General features: G+C 43.9%; 2 protein-coding genes across 2 annotated transcripts in view; both read left to right on the top strand.

Annotated features, from left to right (window-relative positions):
• The window catches only part of xdh (xanthine dehydrogenase), a 16,807-nt gene extending 7,319 nt beyond the window's left edge, over nucleotides 1–9,488 (top strand). Inside the window, exons 16-35 of the mRNA XM_062414819.1 lie at nucleotides 202–291; nucleotides 380–549; nucleotides 856–982; nucleotides 1,058–1,177; nucleotides 1,417–1,513; nucleotides 1,632–1,756; nucleotides 2,033–2,166; nucleotides 2,264–2,351; nucleotides 2,518–2,604; nucleotides 2,694–3,031; nucleotides 3,780–3,861; nucleotides 4,003–4,098; nucleotides 4,177–4,380; nucleotides 5,138–5,190; nucleotides 5,350–5,464; nucleotides 6,101–6,166; nucleotides 6,246–6,434; nucleotides 7,356–7,523; nucleotides 7,632–8,027; nucleotides 8,109–9,488. Of these exons, the coding sequence (XP_062270803.1) occupies nucleotides 202–291; nucleotides 380–549; nucleotides 856–982; nucleotides 1,058–1,177; nucleotides 1,417–1,513; nucleotides 1,632–1,756; nucleotides 2,033–2,166; nucleotides 2,264–2,351; nucleotides 2,518–2,604; nucleotides 2,694–3,031; nucleotides 3,780–3,861; nucleotides 4,003–4,098; nucleotides 4,177–4,380; nucleotides 5,138–5,190; nucleotides 5,350–5,464; nucleotides 6,101–6,166; nucleotides 6,246–6,434; nucleotides 7,356–7,523; nucleotides 7,632–7,682 (2,400 nt within the window). The 3' untranslated portion in view covers nucleotides 7,683–8,027; nucleotides 8,109–9,488. The remainder of the gene's footprint in view (nucleotides 1–201; nucleotides 292–379; nucleotides 550–855; nucleotides 983–1,057; nucleotides 1,178–1,416; nucleotides 1,514–1,631; nucleotides 1,757–2,032; nucleotides 2,167–2,263; nucleotides 2,352–2,517; nucleotides 2,605–2,693; nucleotides 3,032–3,779; nucleotides 3,862–4,002; nucleotides 4,099–4,176; nucleotides 4,381–5,137; nucleotides 5,191–5,349; nucleotides 5,465–6,100; nucleotides 6,167–6,245; nucleotides 6,435–7,355; nucleotides 7,524–7,631; nucleotides 8,028–8,108) is intronic.
• Nucleotides 9,489–10,779: 1,291 nt separating this feature from the next.
• Nucleotides 10,780–20,000, top strand: part of fbxo3 (F-box protein 3) — a 9,867-nt gene continuing 646 nt past the window's right edge. Inside the window, exons 1-12 of the mRNA XM_062414837.1 lie at nucleotides 10,780–10,889; nucleotides 11,372–11,461; nucleotides 13,681–13,844; nucleotides 15,055–15,169; nucleotides 15,476–15,680; nucleotides 16,722–16,767; nucleotides 16,940–17,024; nucleotides 17,451–17,573; nucleotides 18,674–18,789; nucleotides 18,992–19,099; nucleotides 19,332–19,414; nucleotides 19,737–20,000. The exon at nucleotides 19,737–20,000 is cut by the window's right edge and continues 646 nt beyond it. Coding sequence (XP_062270821.1) covers nucleotides 10,798–10,889; nucleotides 11,372–11,461; nucleotides 13,681–13,844; nucleotides 15,055–15,169; nucleotides 15,476–15,680; nucleotides 16,722–16,767; nucleotides 16,940–17,024; nucleotides 17,451–17,573; nucleotides 18,674–18,789; nucleotides 18,992–19,099; nucleotides 19,332–19,414; nucleotides 19,737–19,880 — 1,371 coding nt within the window. The 5' untranslated portion in view covers nucleotides 10,780–10,797 and the 3' untranslated portion in view covers nucleotides 19,881–20,000. The remainder of the gene's footprint in view (nucleotides 10,890–11,371; nucleotides 11,462–13,680; nucleotides 13,845–15,054; nucleotides 15,170–15,475; nucleotides 15,681–16,721; nucleotides 16,768–16,939; nucleotides 17,025–17,450; nucleotides 17,574–18,673; nucleotides 18,790–18,991; nucleotides 19,100–19,331; nucleotides 19,415–19,736) is intronic.

Consider the following 20,000-nt stretch of genomic DNA (forward strand, 5'->3'; position numbering starts at 1 on the left):
CCAATAAAGTCACCTAGCAACCTCTACCTCTCACCTGGCAACTACTATCAGTTTACCATCAACCATATCTGTCACCTAGCAACCACTATTAGTCTCCTAGTAACCATTTGCAACCTCCCTCTATCTCTCTCTCTCTCTCTCTCTCTCTCTCTCTCTCTCCCCCCCCTCCCTCTCTCTCTCCCCCCCCCCTCTGTCTCTCAGGGTGTGGGTGTGGAAGAGGTGGGGTCTGACTGTGTGAGTGCGACAGAGATTTATCATCCAGAGACTCCGACCAGCGTTCAGATCTACCAGGTAACACCGAGGCTCAGAGGTCAGCTGATCAGGTACCACATGATGAAGTTTTAGTGTCCAGGTGTGTTAACGTCTGCGTGTCCCCCAGGCGGTGCCGGAGGGGCGGAGTCAGGACGACGTGGTGGGCCGACCTGTGATGCACCTGTCGGCTATGAAGCAGGCGACAGGTGAGGCGGTTTACTGCGACGATGTCCCGCTGTACGAGAACGAGCTCTACCTGTCACTGATCACCAGCAGCAAGGCACACGCTCACATCCTGTAAGATACACACACACACACACACACACACAGATACGCATACACACACACACACAGATACACACACACACACACACACACAGATACGCATACACACACACACAGAGACACACAACCACCCACAGATACACATAGACACACACACACAAACACACACAGATACACACAGATATACACACAGATACACACACAAATACACACACAGATGCACGCACGCACACACACACACAGACAGACACATACCTGTGCTTTCTTACCCGTGTGTGTGTGTGTGTGTGTGTGTGTATCTGTGTGTGTGTGTTACAGCTCCATAGACACAGCAGCAGCACAGAGCATGCCCGGTGTTGTCAGCTTCCTGTTCGCTGACGACATTCCCGGCAGCAACGCCACCGGACCGATCGCGTACGACGAGACCGTCCTGGCCGACCGCCAGGTGTGTTCCTGTTTCAACGACCAATCAGGTGACCCGGGTGTTGGCAGTTTGATCATGTGACCTTCCTTCCTGCAGGTAACGTGTGTGGGTCACATCATCGGCGCTGTGGTGGCCGACACGCAGCTGAACGCCCAGAGAGCCGCCAAGGCCGTCAAGATCCAGTACGAAGAGCTGCTGCCTATCGTCACCATCCAGGTGAGACCCGCCTCACCTGACACCTGACACCTGAACGCCTGACACCTGAACTCCTGACACCTGAACACCTGAACACCTGACACCTGAACACCTGAACACCTGAACACCTGAACACCTGACACCTGACCCAATGAACTCCTGACACCTGACACCTGACACCTGACACCTGAGCACCTGAACACCTGACACCTGAACACCTGAGCGCTCAGCACTCATTAACGTGTGTTATTGATTGACAGGAAGCCATCGCTGCCCAGTCCTTCTATCAGCCAATCAGAACCATCCAGAGGGGGGACCTGGAGGCGGGCTTTAAACAGGCTGACCACATCCTGGAGGGTAGGACTGTGTGTGTGTGTGTGTGTGTGTGTGTGTGTGTGTGTGTGTGACGTCCTCTGCCAGCTGATCAGCTACTGATTATTGATTATTGATCACTGATTGGTTGTGTGTCTGACAGGTGAGATGCACATGGGAGGTCAGGAACATTTCTACTTGGAGACAAACGTCAGTCTGGCGGTTCCTCGAGGAGAAGACGGAGAGATGGAGCTGTTTGTGTCCACGCAGTCAGCCGCCAAGACACAGGTGAGACAGTACTGCAAGTACTGCATAATGTACTGCAAGTACTGCATAATGTACTGCATGTACTGCATAATGTACTGCATGTACTGAATGTACTGCATTAAGTACTGCACAAAGTACTGCATGTTCTGCATAAGTTACTCATTCTGCTCTGATTCGACTCGATTTAAAAAACATGACCTTATTGATTGATTGTGTGTGTGTGTGTGTGTGTGTGTGTGTGTGTGTGTGTGTGTGTGTGTGTGTGTGTGTGTGTGTGTGTGTGTGTCTGTGTGTCAGTCTCTGGTAGCGAAGGCGTTGGGCGTCCCCGCTAACAGAGTAGTGGTGCGAGTGAAGAGGATGGGCGGAGGCTTCGGGGGGAAAGAGAGCCGAACCACCGTCCTGTCGACTGTGGTTGCCGTGGCAGCAAACAAGTAAACCTGTCAATCACTTCAGTCGGTCTTCAGTCGGTCTTTGATGGTTAAAGTCTGATTCTGAAGGTTTCTGATGTGTTTTGTGTGTTCTTGTCAGGCTGAATCGGCCGGTCAGGTGCATGTTGGACAGAGATGAAGACATGTTGATCACAGGAGGACGACACCCTTTCTACGGGAAATACAAAGTAAGACCACTTCCTGTTATTGATCCTTTATATGCTGTTGCAACTACTCTGTGTTTCAGTCTGGTTGTATTAATCATATTGTGTCTTTTGCCTTTGATGTCACCATTGTCTGGCTCTACTTTTAAATCTCCTGCGTTACTGATCTCTTCTTCTTCTCTTGCTCCAGGTGGGTTTCATGAACAGTGGGAAGGTTGTGGCGTTGGACGTGTCGTACTACAGTAACACAGGAAACTCCATGGACCTCTCTCTGTCTGTGAGTATCATTGCTAACCGCAGATCGTTCCTCTATCGCAGGACTGGCTGACGATATGCTGATGTCATCTCCTGTGTGCATTTGTACAGATCATGGAGCGCGCTCTGTTCCACATGGACAACTCGTACAACGTGCCGAACATACGCGGCCGTGGCTCCATATGCCGCACCAACCTGCCGTCCAACACCGCCTTCAGAGGCTTCGGCGGGCCTCAGGGCATGATGATCGCTGAGAACTGGATGATGGACGTGGCTCAGAGTCTGGGCCGGCCTGCTGAAGAAGTGCGTCGGCTGAACCTGTACATGCAGGGTGATTCTACCCCCTTCAACCAGATCCTGGACCAGTTCACTGTGGACCGCTGCTGGGACGAGTGTCTGGCACGCTCCGAATACGAGAAGCGCCGAGCTGCCATCGAGCTCTACAACAGGTAACAACAGCCAGGTAGACGTATAGGAGACCCAATGAGTGCTATGAAAGGCTCCATACAGCTCTACAACACGGAACAATGTCCAAACCAACGTTTCTCTGCGCTAACAGATGTTCAGACACTTTTTAGCTGTATGGCAAGTAAAAAAAATGGTGTGGACTGAATGACTGACTCTAGCTTTATGACAGGTATAAACAGAAGTGTCTGAGTCCTTGTAGAGTTACATGACACATAGAAATGATCCGACTAGAGTTGCAATCGAGCTAAAAAATGGTCACATTGAATTGTCTGACCACTGCTGAGCTCAGGTATCGTCTGATTGACATTTCACAGCTGCTATCGAGCTCTACAACAGGTAACAACAGCCAGGGAGACGTATCAGAGACCCATAGAGGAGTATGACTGGCACTTCTGACCAAAGTTTCTGAGCCACCATCAAACTCTACAATACGTAACAATGTCCAAACCAACATTTCTTAGACTTCTTCAGACACTTTTTGAACTAAAATGTGTCAGAGCCCCTGGAGAGCTCCTGCTCTGCATGTTTTAGCTCGTTATCAAGCAGCTGAAGCTCGATAACGAGATAAAATCAGATGTGTTAGAGTGGAAAGATACCTAGAACATGCAGGGCAGTAGCTCTTCAGGAGCAGCGTTGTAGTTACATGACTGCCATCGAGCTCTAAAGCAGCTAAAACTGGACAGGCCAAAGTTTTCATCTCTTTCAACTCTGTGTGTTTTCTGCCTTCAGACAGAACCGGTGGACCAAACGAGGCCTCGCCATCATTCCCACCAAGTTTGGGATTAGCTTCACCGCCGTCTTCCTCAACCAGGTCAGATCTGATGCACCAAACACTCACTGACAAGCTGCTGCAGGTTTAATCTCTGATGATTTCCACGTAACAAGTTAATAGAATCTGTTGTGTAGATTGTTTTAGTGAACTGTGTTTATGTGTGTGTGTGTGTGTCTGCAGGCCGGAGCGCTGGTCCACATCTACACTGACGGCTCGGTGTTGTTGACTCACGGCGGGACAGAAATGGGACAAGGACTCCACACTAAGATGGTCCAGGTAACTTCGACTCTGCCGGACCAATCACAGGCTCACGTTGTTCAGTTTAAAATCCTTCCTTCATCTTTGTGTCTGCAGGTTGCCAGCAGAGTTCTGAACGTTTCCAGTTCAAAGATCCACATCTCAGAGACGAGCACCAACACGGTTCCCAACACGAGCCCCACCGCCGCCTCCGCCTCCTCCGACCTGAACGGAGCCGCCGTGCAGAACGCCTGCGAGGTCCTCGCCGAACGCCTCCAACCCTACAGGAGCAAGAACCCCAAAGGATCATGGGAGGACTGGGTGAGACGTAGCTGCAGTGTTCTGATGGAGGAACAGAAAAACATTCATGAAGCTAAAATAAAAATCCAATCCTCGAGTCAAGGGAGGAAAAGGAGGGAGGGAGGGAGGAAGGAAGAAGGAAGGAAGGAGGGAGGAAGGAAGGAAAGGAGGGAGGAAGGAAGAAGGAAGTAGGGAGGGAGGAAGGTAGGAAGGAGGAAGGAAGGGAGGAAGAAGGAAGGAAAGGAGGAAGGAGGATGAAAGAAGGAAGGGAGGAAGAAGGAAGGAAAGGAGGAAGGGAGGAAGGAAGGAAGGTAGGAGGGAGGAGGAAAGAAGGAAGGAGGGAGGGAGGGAGGAAGGTAGGAAGAAGCAAGGAAAGGAGGGAGGAAGGAAGAAGGAAAGAAATTAGGAAGGTAGGAAGGAGGAAGGAAGGAGGGAGGAAGGAATGATACAAGGAAGGAAGAAAGGGGGATGGAGGGAGGAAAGGAGGGAATGAAGGAAAGAAGGAGGGAAGGAGGAAGGATAGAAGGAAGGAAGAAAGGGGGATGAAGGAAGGAAAGAAGGAAGGGAGGAAAGAGAGAGGAAGGAAACAAAGAGAAAAGGAGGGAAGGAGGAAGGACAGAAGGAAGGAACAGTCAAAACAGACGGGGTCAATTTGACCCGGGAGAACGAGACGAAGATTAAATGAGTATATGTGTGTGTATGTGTGTGTGTGTGTGTGTGTGTGTGTGTGTGTGTGTGTGTGTGTATGTGTGTGTGTGTGTGTGTGTGTGTGTTTCAGGTGAGAGCTGCGTACTTCGACAGAGTCAACCTGAGTGCAAACGGCTTCTATAAGTGAGTTCAGCGAGCTTGTTGCTGCTTCAGTAACCCTCTAACCCTCTTCTCTAACCCTCTTCTCTAACCCTCTTCTCTAACTCTAACCCTCTTCTCTAACCCTCTTCTCTAACCCTCTAACCCTCTTCTCTAACCCTAACTCTAACTCTAACCCTTCAGGACTCCAGATCTCGGCTACGACTTTGAAACAAACTCCGGCCGAGCGTTTAACTACTTCAGCTACGGAGTCGCCTGCTCAGAGGTGGAGATCGACTGTCTGACCGGAGCTCACAAGGTCCGTACTTCTACTACGATATCTGTCTCTGTTTCTCTAATTATCTTATTTATGAAGAATTACACAGTAAAACATGTTAAATAAGTTGTTGTTTCAAGCTGTTGTTGCCTTTAAATTGTTAAAGGATCAATATAACCTCCTCGTTATTTACTCTACACATAAATAATAAGACTGAATATTAGTTAACCTTCATGTCGTCCTCCCGGGTCAAATTGAACCCGTCTGTTTTGACTGTTCCTTCTTTCTGTCCTTCCTTCCTTTCCTTCCTTCCTCCCCTCCTTCCTCCCCTCCTTCCTCCCTCCCTCCTTTCCTTTCTTCTTCCTCCCTTCCTTCCTTCCTTCTTCCCTCCTTTCCTTCCTTTCCTTCCTACTCCTCTCTTTCTTTCCTGCCCCCTACCTTCCTCCCTTCCTTCTTTCCTCTGTCCTTCTTTCCTTTCTTCCTCCCTTCCTCTTCTCCTTTCTCCCTCCCTCCCTTTTTTCTTCTTTCATCCATCCCTCCTGCATTCCTTCCTCCCTCCTTTCCTTCCTACCTACCCTCCTTCCTCCCTCCCTCCTTTCCTTCCTTCTTCCTCCCTTCCTGTAAAAACACATATTCTGTGACAAAAACAGATATTTTGTGACCTATGTGTGTTTGTAGAACCTGAGCACAACCATCGTGATGGACGTCGGTCACAGTCTGAACCCGGCCATCGACATCGGACAGGTGAGTCGACCAATCAGAGAAGAAGTCGTTAGTCATTAGAGACTGGAGGGCCATGCTGAGCTCATGTCTGTGTCTGCAGGTGGAGGGGGGCTTCATGCAGGGTCTGGGTCTCTTCACCCTGGAGGAGCTTCATTACTCCCCCCGAGGCGTCTTGCTCACTCGAGGTCCAGGTTCCTATAAGATCCCGGCCTTCGGAGACATTCCCACACAGCTGACCGTCTCGCTGCTCCGCGACGCGCCGCACGATAAAGCCATCTTTGCCTCCAAGGTAACGATGACATCACTGTAAACATCACTGTAAACATCCCATAACCCAGATGTACAGTACTGTGTGTTAAATATGGAGTGAACGTCACATTAATTCACTGCTTATGGAAACGCCCGCAAATCCAGATATTCTGGACAGAAGTTCTAAATATACTTTAATGTATCACAGGTGTGAAGATTAATTGTGTATCCTGGGATTTTTCTCCTCAGGAATTTAAACTAAACAAAGAAAATAAGAAAATGACAGTTTACTGCTTAAACACAATAAAACCAATTCCTGTAAATCTATTAACAAACCACGTCTACTAATCCTCTAGCTCTGGAAAAACTTACATTTATGATAATGGGCCAAATTTAAGAAGATATGGACTTTTTTTTTCTTTTTTTTTTTAGAAGGTTATTGTGATCAGCTGTTTTGTTGCCATGGTAACGTTCTCTCTTCTGGTCTCTTGGACTGAAACACAATGTTTTGCTCTGTTATCATTTATACCAGGGGGGTCAAACATGAGGCCGGTGGGCCAGAACCGGCCCACTTTCCTTCCTGTCTTCTTTTCCTTCCCTCCACTTGTCCTTCCTTCCTTCCTTCCTCCTTTTCCTTCCATCCTTTTTCCTTCCTTCCCTCCATCCGTCCTTCCCTGCATCCTTCTTTTCCTTTGATCTTTTTAATAATCCGGCCAACATCAGATCATATTATTCTGTTTGTGTCTCTATGAGTTTGATCTTCCTGGTTTATATTGTACATGTTTGCCTTGTTATGAACCTTCTCTCTGACTCCTTGTCTCCTTACTTGTTGTTTGTTGTTTGTCTACTTTTCCTGTCATAAGTGAAAATGTAATAAATACATTTTGAAAGGGAAAAAAAACAACCATCGCTGCTCAGATTGTAGCTGAATGTAAACCAGCGTGTTATTTGTTCCCGTCAGGCTGTCGGTGAGCCTCCTCTCTTTCTGGCATCATCCGTCTTTTTCGCCATCAAAGACGCCATCAGTGCTGCTCGGGCAGAGTCAGGCATCACCGGTCCGTTCAGGCTGGACAGTCCCGCCTCCGCTGAGAGGATCCGTAACGCCTGCAGCGACCGCTTCACCAAACTGGTACGAAAACATGCTCAGATATCAGTGATGGGAAAAGTCCAACAGACAGAAATATATAAGTTGTAGCTTATAATAAAAACCTTTAATATGTAATGTTTTGTGTTGCAGTGTCCTCCTGCAGAGCCGGGAACCTTCAGCCCCTGGTCCGTCCAGGTTTAACACCACCGCTGGTCCGTCCAGGTTTAACACCACCGCTGGTCCGTCCGGGTTTAACACCACCGCTGGTCCGTCCAGGTTTAACACCACCGCTGGTCCGTCCAGGTTTAACACCATCGCTAGTCCGTCCGGGTTTAACACCATCCCTGGTCCGTCCGGGTTTAACACCACCGCTGGTCCGTCCAGGTTTAACACCACCGCTGGTCCGTCCAGGTTTAACACCATCGCTGGTCCGTCCAGGTTTAACACCACCGCTGGTCCGTCCAGGTTTAACACCACCGCTGGTCCGTCCGGGTTTAACACCACCGCTGGTCCGTCCAGGTTTAACACCACCGCTGGTCCGTCCAGGTTTAACACCATCGCTAGTCCGTCCGGGTTTAACACCATCCCTGGTCCGTCCGGGTTTAACACCACCGCTGGTCCGTCCAGGTTTAACACCATCGATGGTCCGTCCAGGTTTAACACCATCGCTGGTCCGTCCGGGTTTAACACCACCGCTGGTCCGTCCAGGTTTAACACCATCGCTGGTCCGTCCGGGTTTAACACCACCGCTGGTCCGTCCGGGTTTAACACCATCGCTGGACAATCTGTGAAAATACAACAACACACTGAGCCATTTCCTACACAAAGAGTTACATCACTAACAGTTAATGATGCTTTACCTCAACTGTGCTATACTGAACTAGAGTCTGGTAGAAGACTCTCAGACTTCACTGCATGGTTGAATGAATCCTCCTGAGACCCGAGCTGTTGTTTCTTCTGCTTCTTTAACCTCTCCTAGATATTTAGGATTAGTAGAACCTGATAAATATAAAAACTAAATATCGTCTTTGAACATGAAATAAATAAAGTCTTCATATGGAGACACTGGCTTTATTTTACTGTGTATAAAACTAATTATGTCCTTACATTTAAACCTTCACTTTGCATGAATCAGTGTTGTAGCTTGTTGTTAAAATGAGTCATATTTGGACAACATATCAAACTACAAACTTTATGAAGCATAAATAAACAAGTTTCAACCATAATGTGATGAGGTTCTGACTGGAGAGCAGCTGTTGATTGACTTTTTGCTCTGATTTTTACACTGTAATGTGCTTTTGCGACCACAAGGTGGCACAAAAAGCAAATATACGAATGAGGACAACAGGTCAAAGTTCAGCAGTATGAAGTATAAGGTCCAGTGGGGATGCAGGAGGTTAAAAATAAAGAAATCTATACATATATACTTTTTAAAACTTTATATGAACAAAGGAGTCACATGAGCAAATAACTGATTATTGATTATCGTGCATGTGCAGGATATAACTAATATATGCATGTATTAATGTATTAAAGTTTAACAGTATTGACTCAGTTTGTTAATGATCAAAAGTGAGAATTAAGCTAAAAACAATGAATCAAATGAGGCTATAAAATGTCTGGAAAAAGATATTTAAACATTATTAATGTGGCAGAAATTTTATATAGTATAAGCTTTTATAATATATGTAAAATGTTTTTATGTGTAATAAATAAATATGCTAATGAGAATTCAGGGAACAAACTTGATCTAATGCTGTAATGATGTTACATAAACAGTACATTTACTTCCAGTGTTTGATATTTCAGCTAATGTGAATTATCAGATCAATACATCTGTAATAATAATAATAATAATATAATAATAATAATGGTTTACATCCTACACTCTCTCTTCAGTTAATACATGAATTATGATGTAAATGATGCACAAATGAAATGCTGATTTTCACTGTTATGTTATATAAAATGATTGCACTATGAATTAAATAAAGCTTTTCAGAGGTTTATGTTTTTGGTTGATTTTCCATCAGTTTCTTTTATCTGCAGACAGTTGAACCATCATGTAGTTGATGTTTAGTGTGCAGGAATCCTTTTTACACTATTATCAGCTCAATAAGCAGTTACTGATCAACATTATCATTCATTAGGAGTTGTGTTTCTGTCAGGCGGGGAGTTCTGGTCCTCTGAAATGATGCGAACGCGGAAGTAACTTAAAACTGCATTCTATCAAACGGCCACCAGGGGGCGACCGTTTTGGTGTCAAAAGGACTTCCGTCTCTATACAAGTCAATGGAGAATTCACCAACTTCTCACTTGATTTCTAACCTCAGTAAACGTTTTCAAAATGTGTTTATGGTCTCAATCGCTAGTTTAAAGCCTTCTTCAATGCAGTATGATGTTCATTTGGGACATTTTGGCCTCCCTGATTTTATATTTGATGATAAAGCAGGGTAATAATAATAATAATACATTTTATTTATATGGCGCCTTTCACGTCACCCAAGGTCACCCTACAAAGAATAAAACAACATCAAGAAATATAAAAAATAAAAAACATCAAACATTAATTAAAACCAGACATCAACAAGAGTGAGTATGTGCCTCCGTCTGATATTGTCTGATCGTGTTTTAGTTGTAGTTCCTCACTTTGACCACTGGAGGGCAGTAAATACCACTATCATCAGTTTAATAATGTCTGTGTTTACATATGTAGTGTCATTATCAGACTGAATATTAGTGGTAAAACAATGTAGTAAATGTGTCATGATGTCAGTGTGAATATCAGCATTACTGTCTGCTGTGTAGAGAGATGTAGTTACAGACAGTGACCACTGGAGGGCAGCGATTATGAGTTTCTGTGTCAGACTTCTACAGTCACCCAGATCAATATAAAGCATTCCAGTTTTGCTTTAGTATCAATGCTATCAGTGTTTCTATCTTATGTTTTAATTTTATTTTGTAATTATCTGATTTTATTTGAGTTGAACAATAAAATGAACTTCAAACACAGTTTTATTATTACTGGATTATTACTATCACTCATAATACTGCAGTACTTTTACTGTAATACTGCATACTACATCACTCATAATACTGCAGTACTTTTACTGTAATACTGCATACTACATCACTATAATACTGCAGTACTTTACTGTAATACTGCATACTACATCACTCATAATATATCTAAAGTACTTCCACCGAGTGTTTTTATCTGCGGTTCCTCTTCAGGACACCAGGGGGCAGTAACGTGTGTATAACTTGGTTTCCAGCTGACATTAAACCAACAGAAGAAGAAGAAGTGTTGCTAACAATGGCAGCTTTGCAGGAGTTACAGATGGATCTGCTCCCTTCAGACCCGCTGCTGCACATTTTATCCTTTCTGGACTTCAGAGACTTGATCCAGTAAGTATCAGAGAGCAGAGGCCTGTGTGTGGAGAGGACACCTGCAGTTTGTCTCATATACAAACATGTAAAATAACCTGAATGTTAGCTGTCATGTAGCCCTGAGCTAACAATTAGCCGCATGCTAACAGCTGATAAGGTTGTTTACGTTTGTTCAGGCGGATGTTTGGTTTATAAAAAGGTTCAAATGTTCAAATATACGGATTTATTTTAGAGGTTTTGGACGTTTAGTTGCTTATAAAATGACTAAATGGATAAACTGCTTATGAAAATGTTCTGTATATAAAATAATTGATTACATTCTTCTTGTTATTATTATAATTATTATTAATAATATTGATTAATTTGTTGATTGGTTGTTTGTCCATGAAATGTCAGAAAATGGTGAAAAATGTGATTCGTTGTTTTCTGTCACAGAGCAGAAAATAATCACATTTAATAATCTGTAGTTGTAAATGAATGTAATGTGTCTCTGTGTGCAGCTGCAGTTATGTCAGCAGGAGGTTGAACGAGTTGTCCAAACACAATCCGCTGTGGAAATCCCACTGCTCCAAACACTGGCTGCTGACAGAGTGAGTACCAATATCATCAATATCATCAATATCACCAATATCACCAATATCACCAATATCACCAATATCACCAATATCATCAATATCATTAATATCACCAATATCACCAATATCTCCATTAACACCAATATCATCAATATCATCAATATCATTAATATCATCAATATCATCAATATCACCAATATCACCAGTTCATTAATAATACCAATAATACCAATATCATCAATATCATCAATATCATCAATATCATCAATATCATCAATAATACCATTATCACCAATATCATTAATATCATTAATATCACCAATATCATCAATATCACCAATATCATTAATATCATTAATATCACCAATATCATTAATATCACCAATATCATTAATATCATTAATATCACCAATATCATCAATATCATTAATATCACCAATATCATCAATATCATTAATATCACCAATATCATCAATATCACCAATATCATTAATATCACCAATATCATCAATATCACCAATATCATCAATATCACCAATATCATTAATATCACCAATATCATTAATATCATCAATAATACCATTATCACCAATATCATTAATATCATCAATAATACCATTATCACCAATATCATTAATATCACCAATATCATTAATATCACCAATATCATTAATATCATCAATAATACCATTATCACCAATATCATTAATATCACCAATATCATTAATATCACCAATATCATTAATATCATCAATAATACCATTATCACCAATATCATTAATATCACCAATATCATTAATATCACCAATATCATTAATATCATCAATAATACCATTATCACCAATATCATCAATATCATCAATATCACCAATATCATTAATATCAACAATATCACCAATATCATCAATATCAACAATATCACCAATATCATCAATATCACCAATATCATCAATATCAACAATATCACCAATATCATCAATATCAACAATATCACCAATATCATTAATATCAACAATATCACCAATATCATCAATATCAACAATATCACCAATATCATCAATATCACCAATATCATTAATATCAACAATATCACCAATATCATCAATATCAACAATATCACCAATATCATCAATATCACCAATAATACCAATATCACCAATATCACCAATATCATTAATATCATCAATATCATTAATATCACCAATATCATTAATATCATCAATAATACCATTATCACCAATATCATCAATATCATCAATATCACCAATATCATTAATATCAACAATATCACCAATATCATCAATATCAACAATATCACCAATATCATCAATATCACCAATATCATCAATATCAACAATATCACCAATATCATCAATATCAACAATATCACCAATATCATTAATATCAACAATATCACCAATATCATCAATATCAACAATATCACCAATATCATCAATATCACCAATATCATTAATATCAACAATATCACCAATATCATCAATATCAACAATATCACCAATATCATCAATATCACCAATAATACCAATATCACCAATATCACCAATATCATTAATACCATTATCATCCAGTGTTTCCCCTAGAAGCTTTTGTAGCAGTGGTGCTGTGTGTCGGTAACCTAGCAACACTAGGGGGGTTCTGGGGTATGGGCTGCGACGATTATTTTGATAATCGATTAATCAGTATTTATTTTTTCGATGAATCGGATAAAAACATATATTTTATATTTCCACCCCTTCATTCAAAAACAAAAACATTATTTCAAATTGACAAAGCAAAAAAGTGCTCAGACAACATGTTGCTGCTTGGACGTCTCTGAGCTGTTTAAGTAATATTAAATTATAAATAATAATTTAAACAAAACAACTAAATGTTAATGTCTGATAGCTTTAACAAAATAATACACATGTATGCTACATATTGGTATTCTCTGTAAATAAAAGATAAATAATAATAATGGTTTATTTTTGTAGTTACCAGTTTTACTTTTTCCATCATAATGACCAATATCATTAATATCATCAATAATACCAATATTATCTGTGTGTGTGTGTGTGTGTGTGTGTGTGTGTGTGTGTGTGTGTGTGTGTGTGTGTGTGTGTGTGTGTGTGTGTGTGTGTGTGTGTGTGTGTGTGTGTGTGTGTGTGTGTGTGTGTGTGTGTGTGTGTGTCTCTCTGTGTGTGTGTGTGTGTGTGTATCTGTGTGTGTGTGAGCAGTGCGGAGCGGCTGCAGAGCGGTGAGTCCTGGTTCTGTCTCTTTAAGCAGTACTACAGAGACCTGGGTCGGTACATCCAGTACTACGCGGTGCTGAAGAGATCCTGGGAGCAGCTGAAGAGCTTCCTGCTGCAGCGATGTCCTCGCATGATCGCATCGCTCAAAGGTGACGATGGACGTTCAGCCTTTCCCAGTGTGTGTGTGTGTGTGTGTTTCCCAGTGTGTGTGTCTGTGTGTGTTTCCCAGTGTGTGTGTGTTTCCCAGTGTGTGTGTCTGTGTGTGTTTCCCAGTGTGTGTGTGTATGTGTGTGTGTTTCCCAGTGTGTGTATGTGTGTGTGTTTCCCAGTGTGTGTATGTGTGTGTGTTTCCCAGTGTGTGTGTGTTTCCCAGTGTGTGTGTCTGTGTGTGTTTCCCAGTGTGTGTGTGTTTCCCAGTGTGTGTGTCTGTGTGTGTTTCCCAGTGTGTGTGTGTGTTTCCCAGTGTGTGTGTGTGTGTTTCCCAGTGTGTGTGTGTTTCCCAGTGTGTGTGTCTGTGTGTGTTTCCCAGTGTGTGTGTGTGTTTCCCAGTGTGTGTATGTGTGTGTGTTTCCCAGAGTGTGTGTGTGTGTGTGTGTGTGTTTCCCAGTGTGTGTGTGTTTCCCAGTGTGTGTGTGTGTGTTTCCCATTGTGTGTGTGTGTGTTTCCCAGTGTGTGTGTGTGTGTGTGTGTGTGTGTTTCCCAGTGTGTGTGTGTGTGTGTGTGTGTGTGTTTCCCAGTGTGTGTGTGTGTGTGTGTTTCCCAGTGTGTGTGTGTGTGTGTGTGTGTTTCCCAGTGTGTGTGTGTGTGTCTGTACGAGCAGTGAAAGGTTTCACTTAAAGGGAAATGTTCAAAATTCTTTAAATCTGTCTTAATCCAGCAGTCATGGTGTCAATAAGAACAGTAGAGAGGTTTTCCTCCTGTTCGTACTGACTGTTAAAAGATGTCAGTCTTTCTGTCCTTCCTCCCTTCCTTCCTTCTTTCTTTACTTTCTTTCTTCCTTCCTTCCTGCCTTCCTTCCTGCCTTCTTTCCTTCCTGTCTTAATTTCCTTTCTTCTGTCTGTCTTTCCTTCCTTCATTCTTTTAATTACTTCTTTTCCTTCTTTCCTCCCTCCTTCTTTCCTTCTCTCCTTCCATCTTTCCCTCCCTTCCTGCCTTCCTTCTTTCCTTCCTCCCTTCCTTCCTTCCTTCCATCCTTCCTTCCATCTTTTTAATAATCCGACCCTCATCAGATCAAATTGTTGAATGAAGATGAGTTTAAACTGATTCAGAGACCAGTTATGAGTCAGAACATTAACAGCATATAAAGGGTTAAAATCAAACTGTGTTTTTAATGACGGGTGTGTTTGATTCTCGTGTCAGAGGGAGCCACAGAGGTGGAGCTTAACGACATCGAGGCTCAGATCGGCTGCAGACTTCCAGACGACTATCGCTGCTCGTATCGAATCCACAACGGACAGAAGCTGGTGATCCCCGGGTCAGTACCGGTACCGGCCTGATGGAGTCGCCATGACGACGCTCACATCCTGTCTCACCCCCACCTGTCTGTCTGTCTGTCTGTGTGTGTGTGTCCTCAGGCTGATGGGTAGCATGTCTCTGTCCAATCACTACCGGCCTGATTCAGTCGCCATGACGACGCTCACATCCTGTCTCACCCCCACCTGTCTGTGTGTGTGTGTGTGTGTGTGTGTGTGTGTGTGTGTGTGTGTGTGTGTGTGTGTGTGTGTGTGTGTGTGTGTGTGTGTGTGTGTGTGTGTGTGTGTGTGTGTGTGTGTGTCCTCAGGCTGATGGGCAGCATGTCTCTGTCCAATCACTACCGGTCGGAGGTTCTGCTGGACGTGGAGACGGCGGCCGGAGGTTTCCAGCAGAGGAAAGGAATGAGGCGCTGTCTGCCGCTCACCTTCTGCTTCCACACCGGACTCAGCCAGTACATGGCTCTGCAGCCGGCGGAGGGCCGCAGGATGTACGAGAGCTTCTACCCCTGTCCTGTACGTATGCTTTTCACAATAAGAGCACCTTCCTTCCTTCTACCCCTGTCCTGTACGTACGCTTTTCACAATAAGAGCACCTTCCTTCCTCTTACCCCTGTCCTGTACGCACGCTTTTCACAATAAGAGCACCTTCCTTCCTTCTACCCCTGTCCTGTACGTACGCTTTTCACAATAAGAGCACCCCTGTCCTGTTCGTACGCCTGTCCTTTCACAATAAGAGCACCCCTGTCCTGTACGTACGCTTTTCACAATAAGAGCACCCCTGTCCTGTACGCCTGTCCTTTCACAATAAGAGCACCCTTGTCCTGTACACCTGTCCTTGCACAATAAGACAACCTTCTCTCCTTCCTTCCTTATTTTCCTTCCTTCCTTCCTTCCTTATTTTCCTTCCTTCCTTCCTTCCTTTTTTCCTTCCTTCCTTATTTTCCTTCCTTCCTTCCTTCCCTCTCTCCTTTCTTCCTTCCTTCCGTCCTTCCTTCCTTCTTTCCTTCCTTCCTTCCTTATTTTCCTTCCTTCCTTCCTTCTTTCCTTCCTTCCTTATTTTCCTTCCTTCCTTCCGTCCTTCCTTCCTTCTTTCCTTCCTTCCTTCCTTATTTTCCTTCCTTCCTTCGTTCTTTCCTTATTTTCTTTCCTTCCTTCCTTCCTTCCCTCTCTCCTTTCTTCCTTCCTTCCGTCCTTCCTTCCTTCTTTCCTTCCTTCCTTCCTTATTTTCCTTCCTTCCTTCCTTCTTTCCTTCCTTACTTATTTTCCTTCCTTCCTTTCTTCCTTCCTTCCTTCCTTCCTTCCTTCCTTCCTTCCTTCCTTCCTTCCTTCCTTCCTTCCTTCTTCTTCCCCTGTCCTGTACGTAGGCCTGTCCTTTCACAATAAGAGACCAAAGCTGAAATAGATGAATCAGTTATTATTTGTATTTAGCTCAGTTTTGTCACCAATAATCTGATCAGAGGAGAAAACACTTTATAATAACTGGAGTCTGTTTTACACTGTTGGTCATGTGATCGTGTCACTTCCTGTTTGTGTCACTTCCTGTTTGTGTTTCAGGATCAGACGGCTCAGGATCCTTCAGCCATCGACATGTTCATCACAGGTTGCTTCCTTTTATTTCCTCTTTTTAATCTCTAAATAAAATAATAATAAATGTTTAATATTATAAATGTTTAATATTATAAAATGTTTAATATTATAAATGTTTAATATTATAAATGTTTAATATTATAAATGTTTAATATTATAAATGTTTAATATTATAAATGTTTCAGGTTCCTGTTTCTTAGAATGGTTCACGACTTACGTCCAGAACGTTGTGACGGGAGAGTTTCCGATCATCAGAGACCAGATCTATAGGTAACTGATCACTTTTATTGATCTATAGGTAACTGATCACTTCTATTGATCTATAGGTAACTGATCACTTCTATTGATCTATAGGTAACTGATCTATAGGTAACTGATCTATAGGTAACTGATCACTTCTATTGATCTATAGGTAACTGATCTATAGGTAACTGATCACTTCTATTGATCTATAGGTAACTGATCTATAGGTAACTGATCTATAGGTAACTGATCACTTCTATTGATCTATAGGTAACTGATCACTTCTATTGATCTATAGGTAACTGATCGCTTCTATTGATCTATAGGTAACTGATCTATAGGTAACTGATCACTTCTATTGATCTATAGGTAACTGATCACTTCTATTGATCTATAGGTAACTAATAAACCTTTATAAATTCTCTGTGCTGTGATTGGTCGCTGTGTCTGCAGGTACGTGCACGATAACAGCTGTGTGATGACCACCGATGACATCACCGTCTCTGTTTCCACTTCCTTTCTGCCGGAGCTTTCCTCCGTCCATCCGCCGCACTTCTTCTTCACCTACCGCATCAGGTCAGTTCTTCCTCTTCCTCCTCCTCCTTCTCTTGCTCCTTCTCCTGCTCCTCCTCCTGCTCCTCCTCCTCCTCCCCCTCATCCTCCTCCATCTCCTCTTTCATCTCCTCCTCTTCCTCCTTCTCCTCCTCCTCTTCCTCCTTCTCTTCCTCCATCTCCTCCTCCTTCTCCTCTTCCTCCATCTCCTCCTCCATCTCAATCTCTTCCTCTTCCTCCATCTCCATCTCCTCCTCTTCCTCCATCTCCTCCTTCTCCTCTTCCTCCATCTCCTCCTCTTCCTCCATCTCCATCTCCTCCTCTTCCTCATCTCCATCTCCTCCTCTTCCTCCTCCTCCATCTCCTCCTCCTCTTCCTCCATCTCCTCCTTTTCCTCCTCCTCTTCCTCCTTCTCTTCCTCCGCCTCCTCCTCCTTCTCCTCTTCCTCCATCTCCTCCTCCATCTCCATCTCCTCCTCTTCCTCCATCTCCATCTCCTCCTCTTCCTCCATCTCCATCCCCTCCTCTTCCTCCTCCTCCATCTCCTCCTCCTCCTCTTCCTCCATCTCTTCCTCCTCCTCCATCTCCTCCTCCTCTTCCTTCCTCTTCTCCTCCTCCTCCATCTCCTCTTTCATCTCCTCCTTCTCCATCTCCTCCTCCATCTCCTCTTCCTCCTCCATCTCTTCCTCCTCCTCAATCTACTCTTTCATCTCCTCCTCCTCCTCCATCTCCTCTTTCATCTCCTCCTCCTCCTCTTTCTTCTCCTCCTCTTCATTCTTCTCCTCCTCCTCCTCTTCTTCTTCCTTCTCCTCCTCCTCCTCCTCTTTCTTCTCCTCCTCCTCTTCATTCTTCTCCTCCTCCTCCTCCTCTTCATTCTTCTCCTCCTCCTCCTCCTCCTCTTCTTCCTTCTTCTCCTCTTCCTTCTTCTCTTCCTCCTTCTCCATCTCTTCCTCCTCCTCCTCCTCCTCCTCTTTCATCTCCTCCTCCTCTTTCATCTCCTCCTCCTCCTCCTCCTCTTCTCTGCGTGTGTTTCTCCTCCTTCTAACCAGCGTGTGTGTGTTTCTCCTCCTCCTCCTCCTCCTCCCCCTGTGTTTCTCCTCCTCTAACCACCTTGTGTGTTTCCAGGATAGAGATGTCGAGCAGCGCGTCTCCTGAAGCCGCCTGTCAGCTGGACAGCCGCTACTGGAAAATCACCACGTCTGACGGCAACGTGGAGGAGGTGCAGGGACCCGGCGTGGTCGGTACGCTGCTCGCATCACCGCGTCACATGACCACACTGACGGAGCTGCGTCCGCTCTGATTGGCTGAGACCAGCTGCTGATTAAGATAGTTTAGTTAAGAAGGTTTCTTTGTGTATCTTATCTTATGATATTGTGTGTGTGTGTGTGTGTGTGTGTGTGTGTGTGTGTGTGTGTGTGTGTGTGTGTGTGTGTGTGTGTGTAGGAGAGTTTCCCGTTATGACGCCTGGAAAAGTGCACGAGTACGCCAGCTGCACAACCTTCTCCACACCGTCAGAGTACATGGAGGGTCACTACACCTTCCACAGACTGGGTAACACACACACACACACACACACACACACACACACACACACACACACACTAATATCAGTATGGGGTAGCACACACACACACACACACACACACACACACATACACACACATACACTAATATCAGTATGGGGTAGCACACACACACACACACACACACACACACACACACACACACTAATATCAGTTTGTAACATTCAGCATTTAAATAAAGTTTTTCTTCTTTTTTTCAGCCAATAAGGAGGAAGTATTCCACGTAGCGATTCCTCGCTTCCACATGATCTGCCCTCCGTTCAGAGAGCCGCTGGTCCGCACGGTGAGTACTTATACTGTAGTACTAGTACTGCATACTGTAGTACTAGTACTGCATACTGTAGTACTAGTACTGCATACTGTAGTACTAGTACTGCATACTGTAGTACTAGTACTGCATACTGTAGTACTAGTACTGCATACTGTAGTACTAGTACTGCATACTGTAGTACTTATACTGTAGTACTAGTACTGCATACTGTAGTACTTTTACTTGTAATGTAGTATTTGTACATTGCAGTATTTGTACTTGTACTGCAGTGAAGTATCTGAGTACTACTTCCTGTTGAGTACTACTTCCTGTTGAGTACTACTTCCTGTTACAGAAGCCGTCGACCAATCACACGTCTCGCTTCGACGACCACGACGACGACGGCGAGTACTGCGACGGAGACGGAGACGACTTCGGCGACCTGAGAGGAATCAACATGGCCGCCTTGGAGGGGGCGTGGTGCCCTCGACACATCTGACCTCTGACCCCCCCATCACCCCTCCTCCTCCTCCTGCTGTCGTCATGGATACCAGACAGATGGTAAACACAGTAAACCTGGATGATTGACAGGCAGCAGGGGATTCTGGGAAAGGTAACC

This window comes from Scomber scombrus, chromosome 24, assembly GCF_963691925.1.
Source record: "Scomber scombrus chromosome 24, fScoSco1.1, whole genome shotgun sequence".
NCBI lineage: Eukaryota > Metazoa > Chordata > Actinopteri > Scombriformes > Scombridae > Scomber > Scomber scombrus.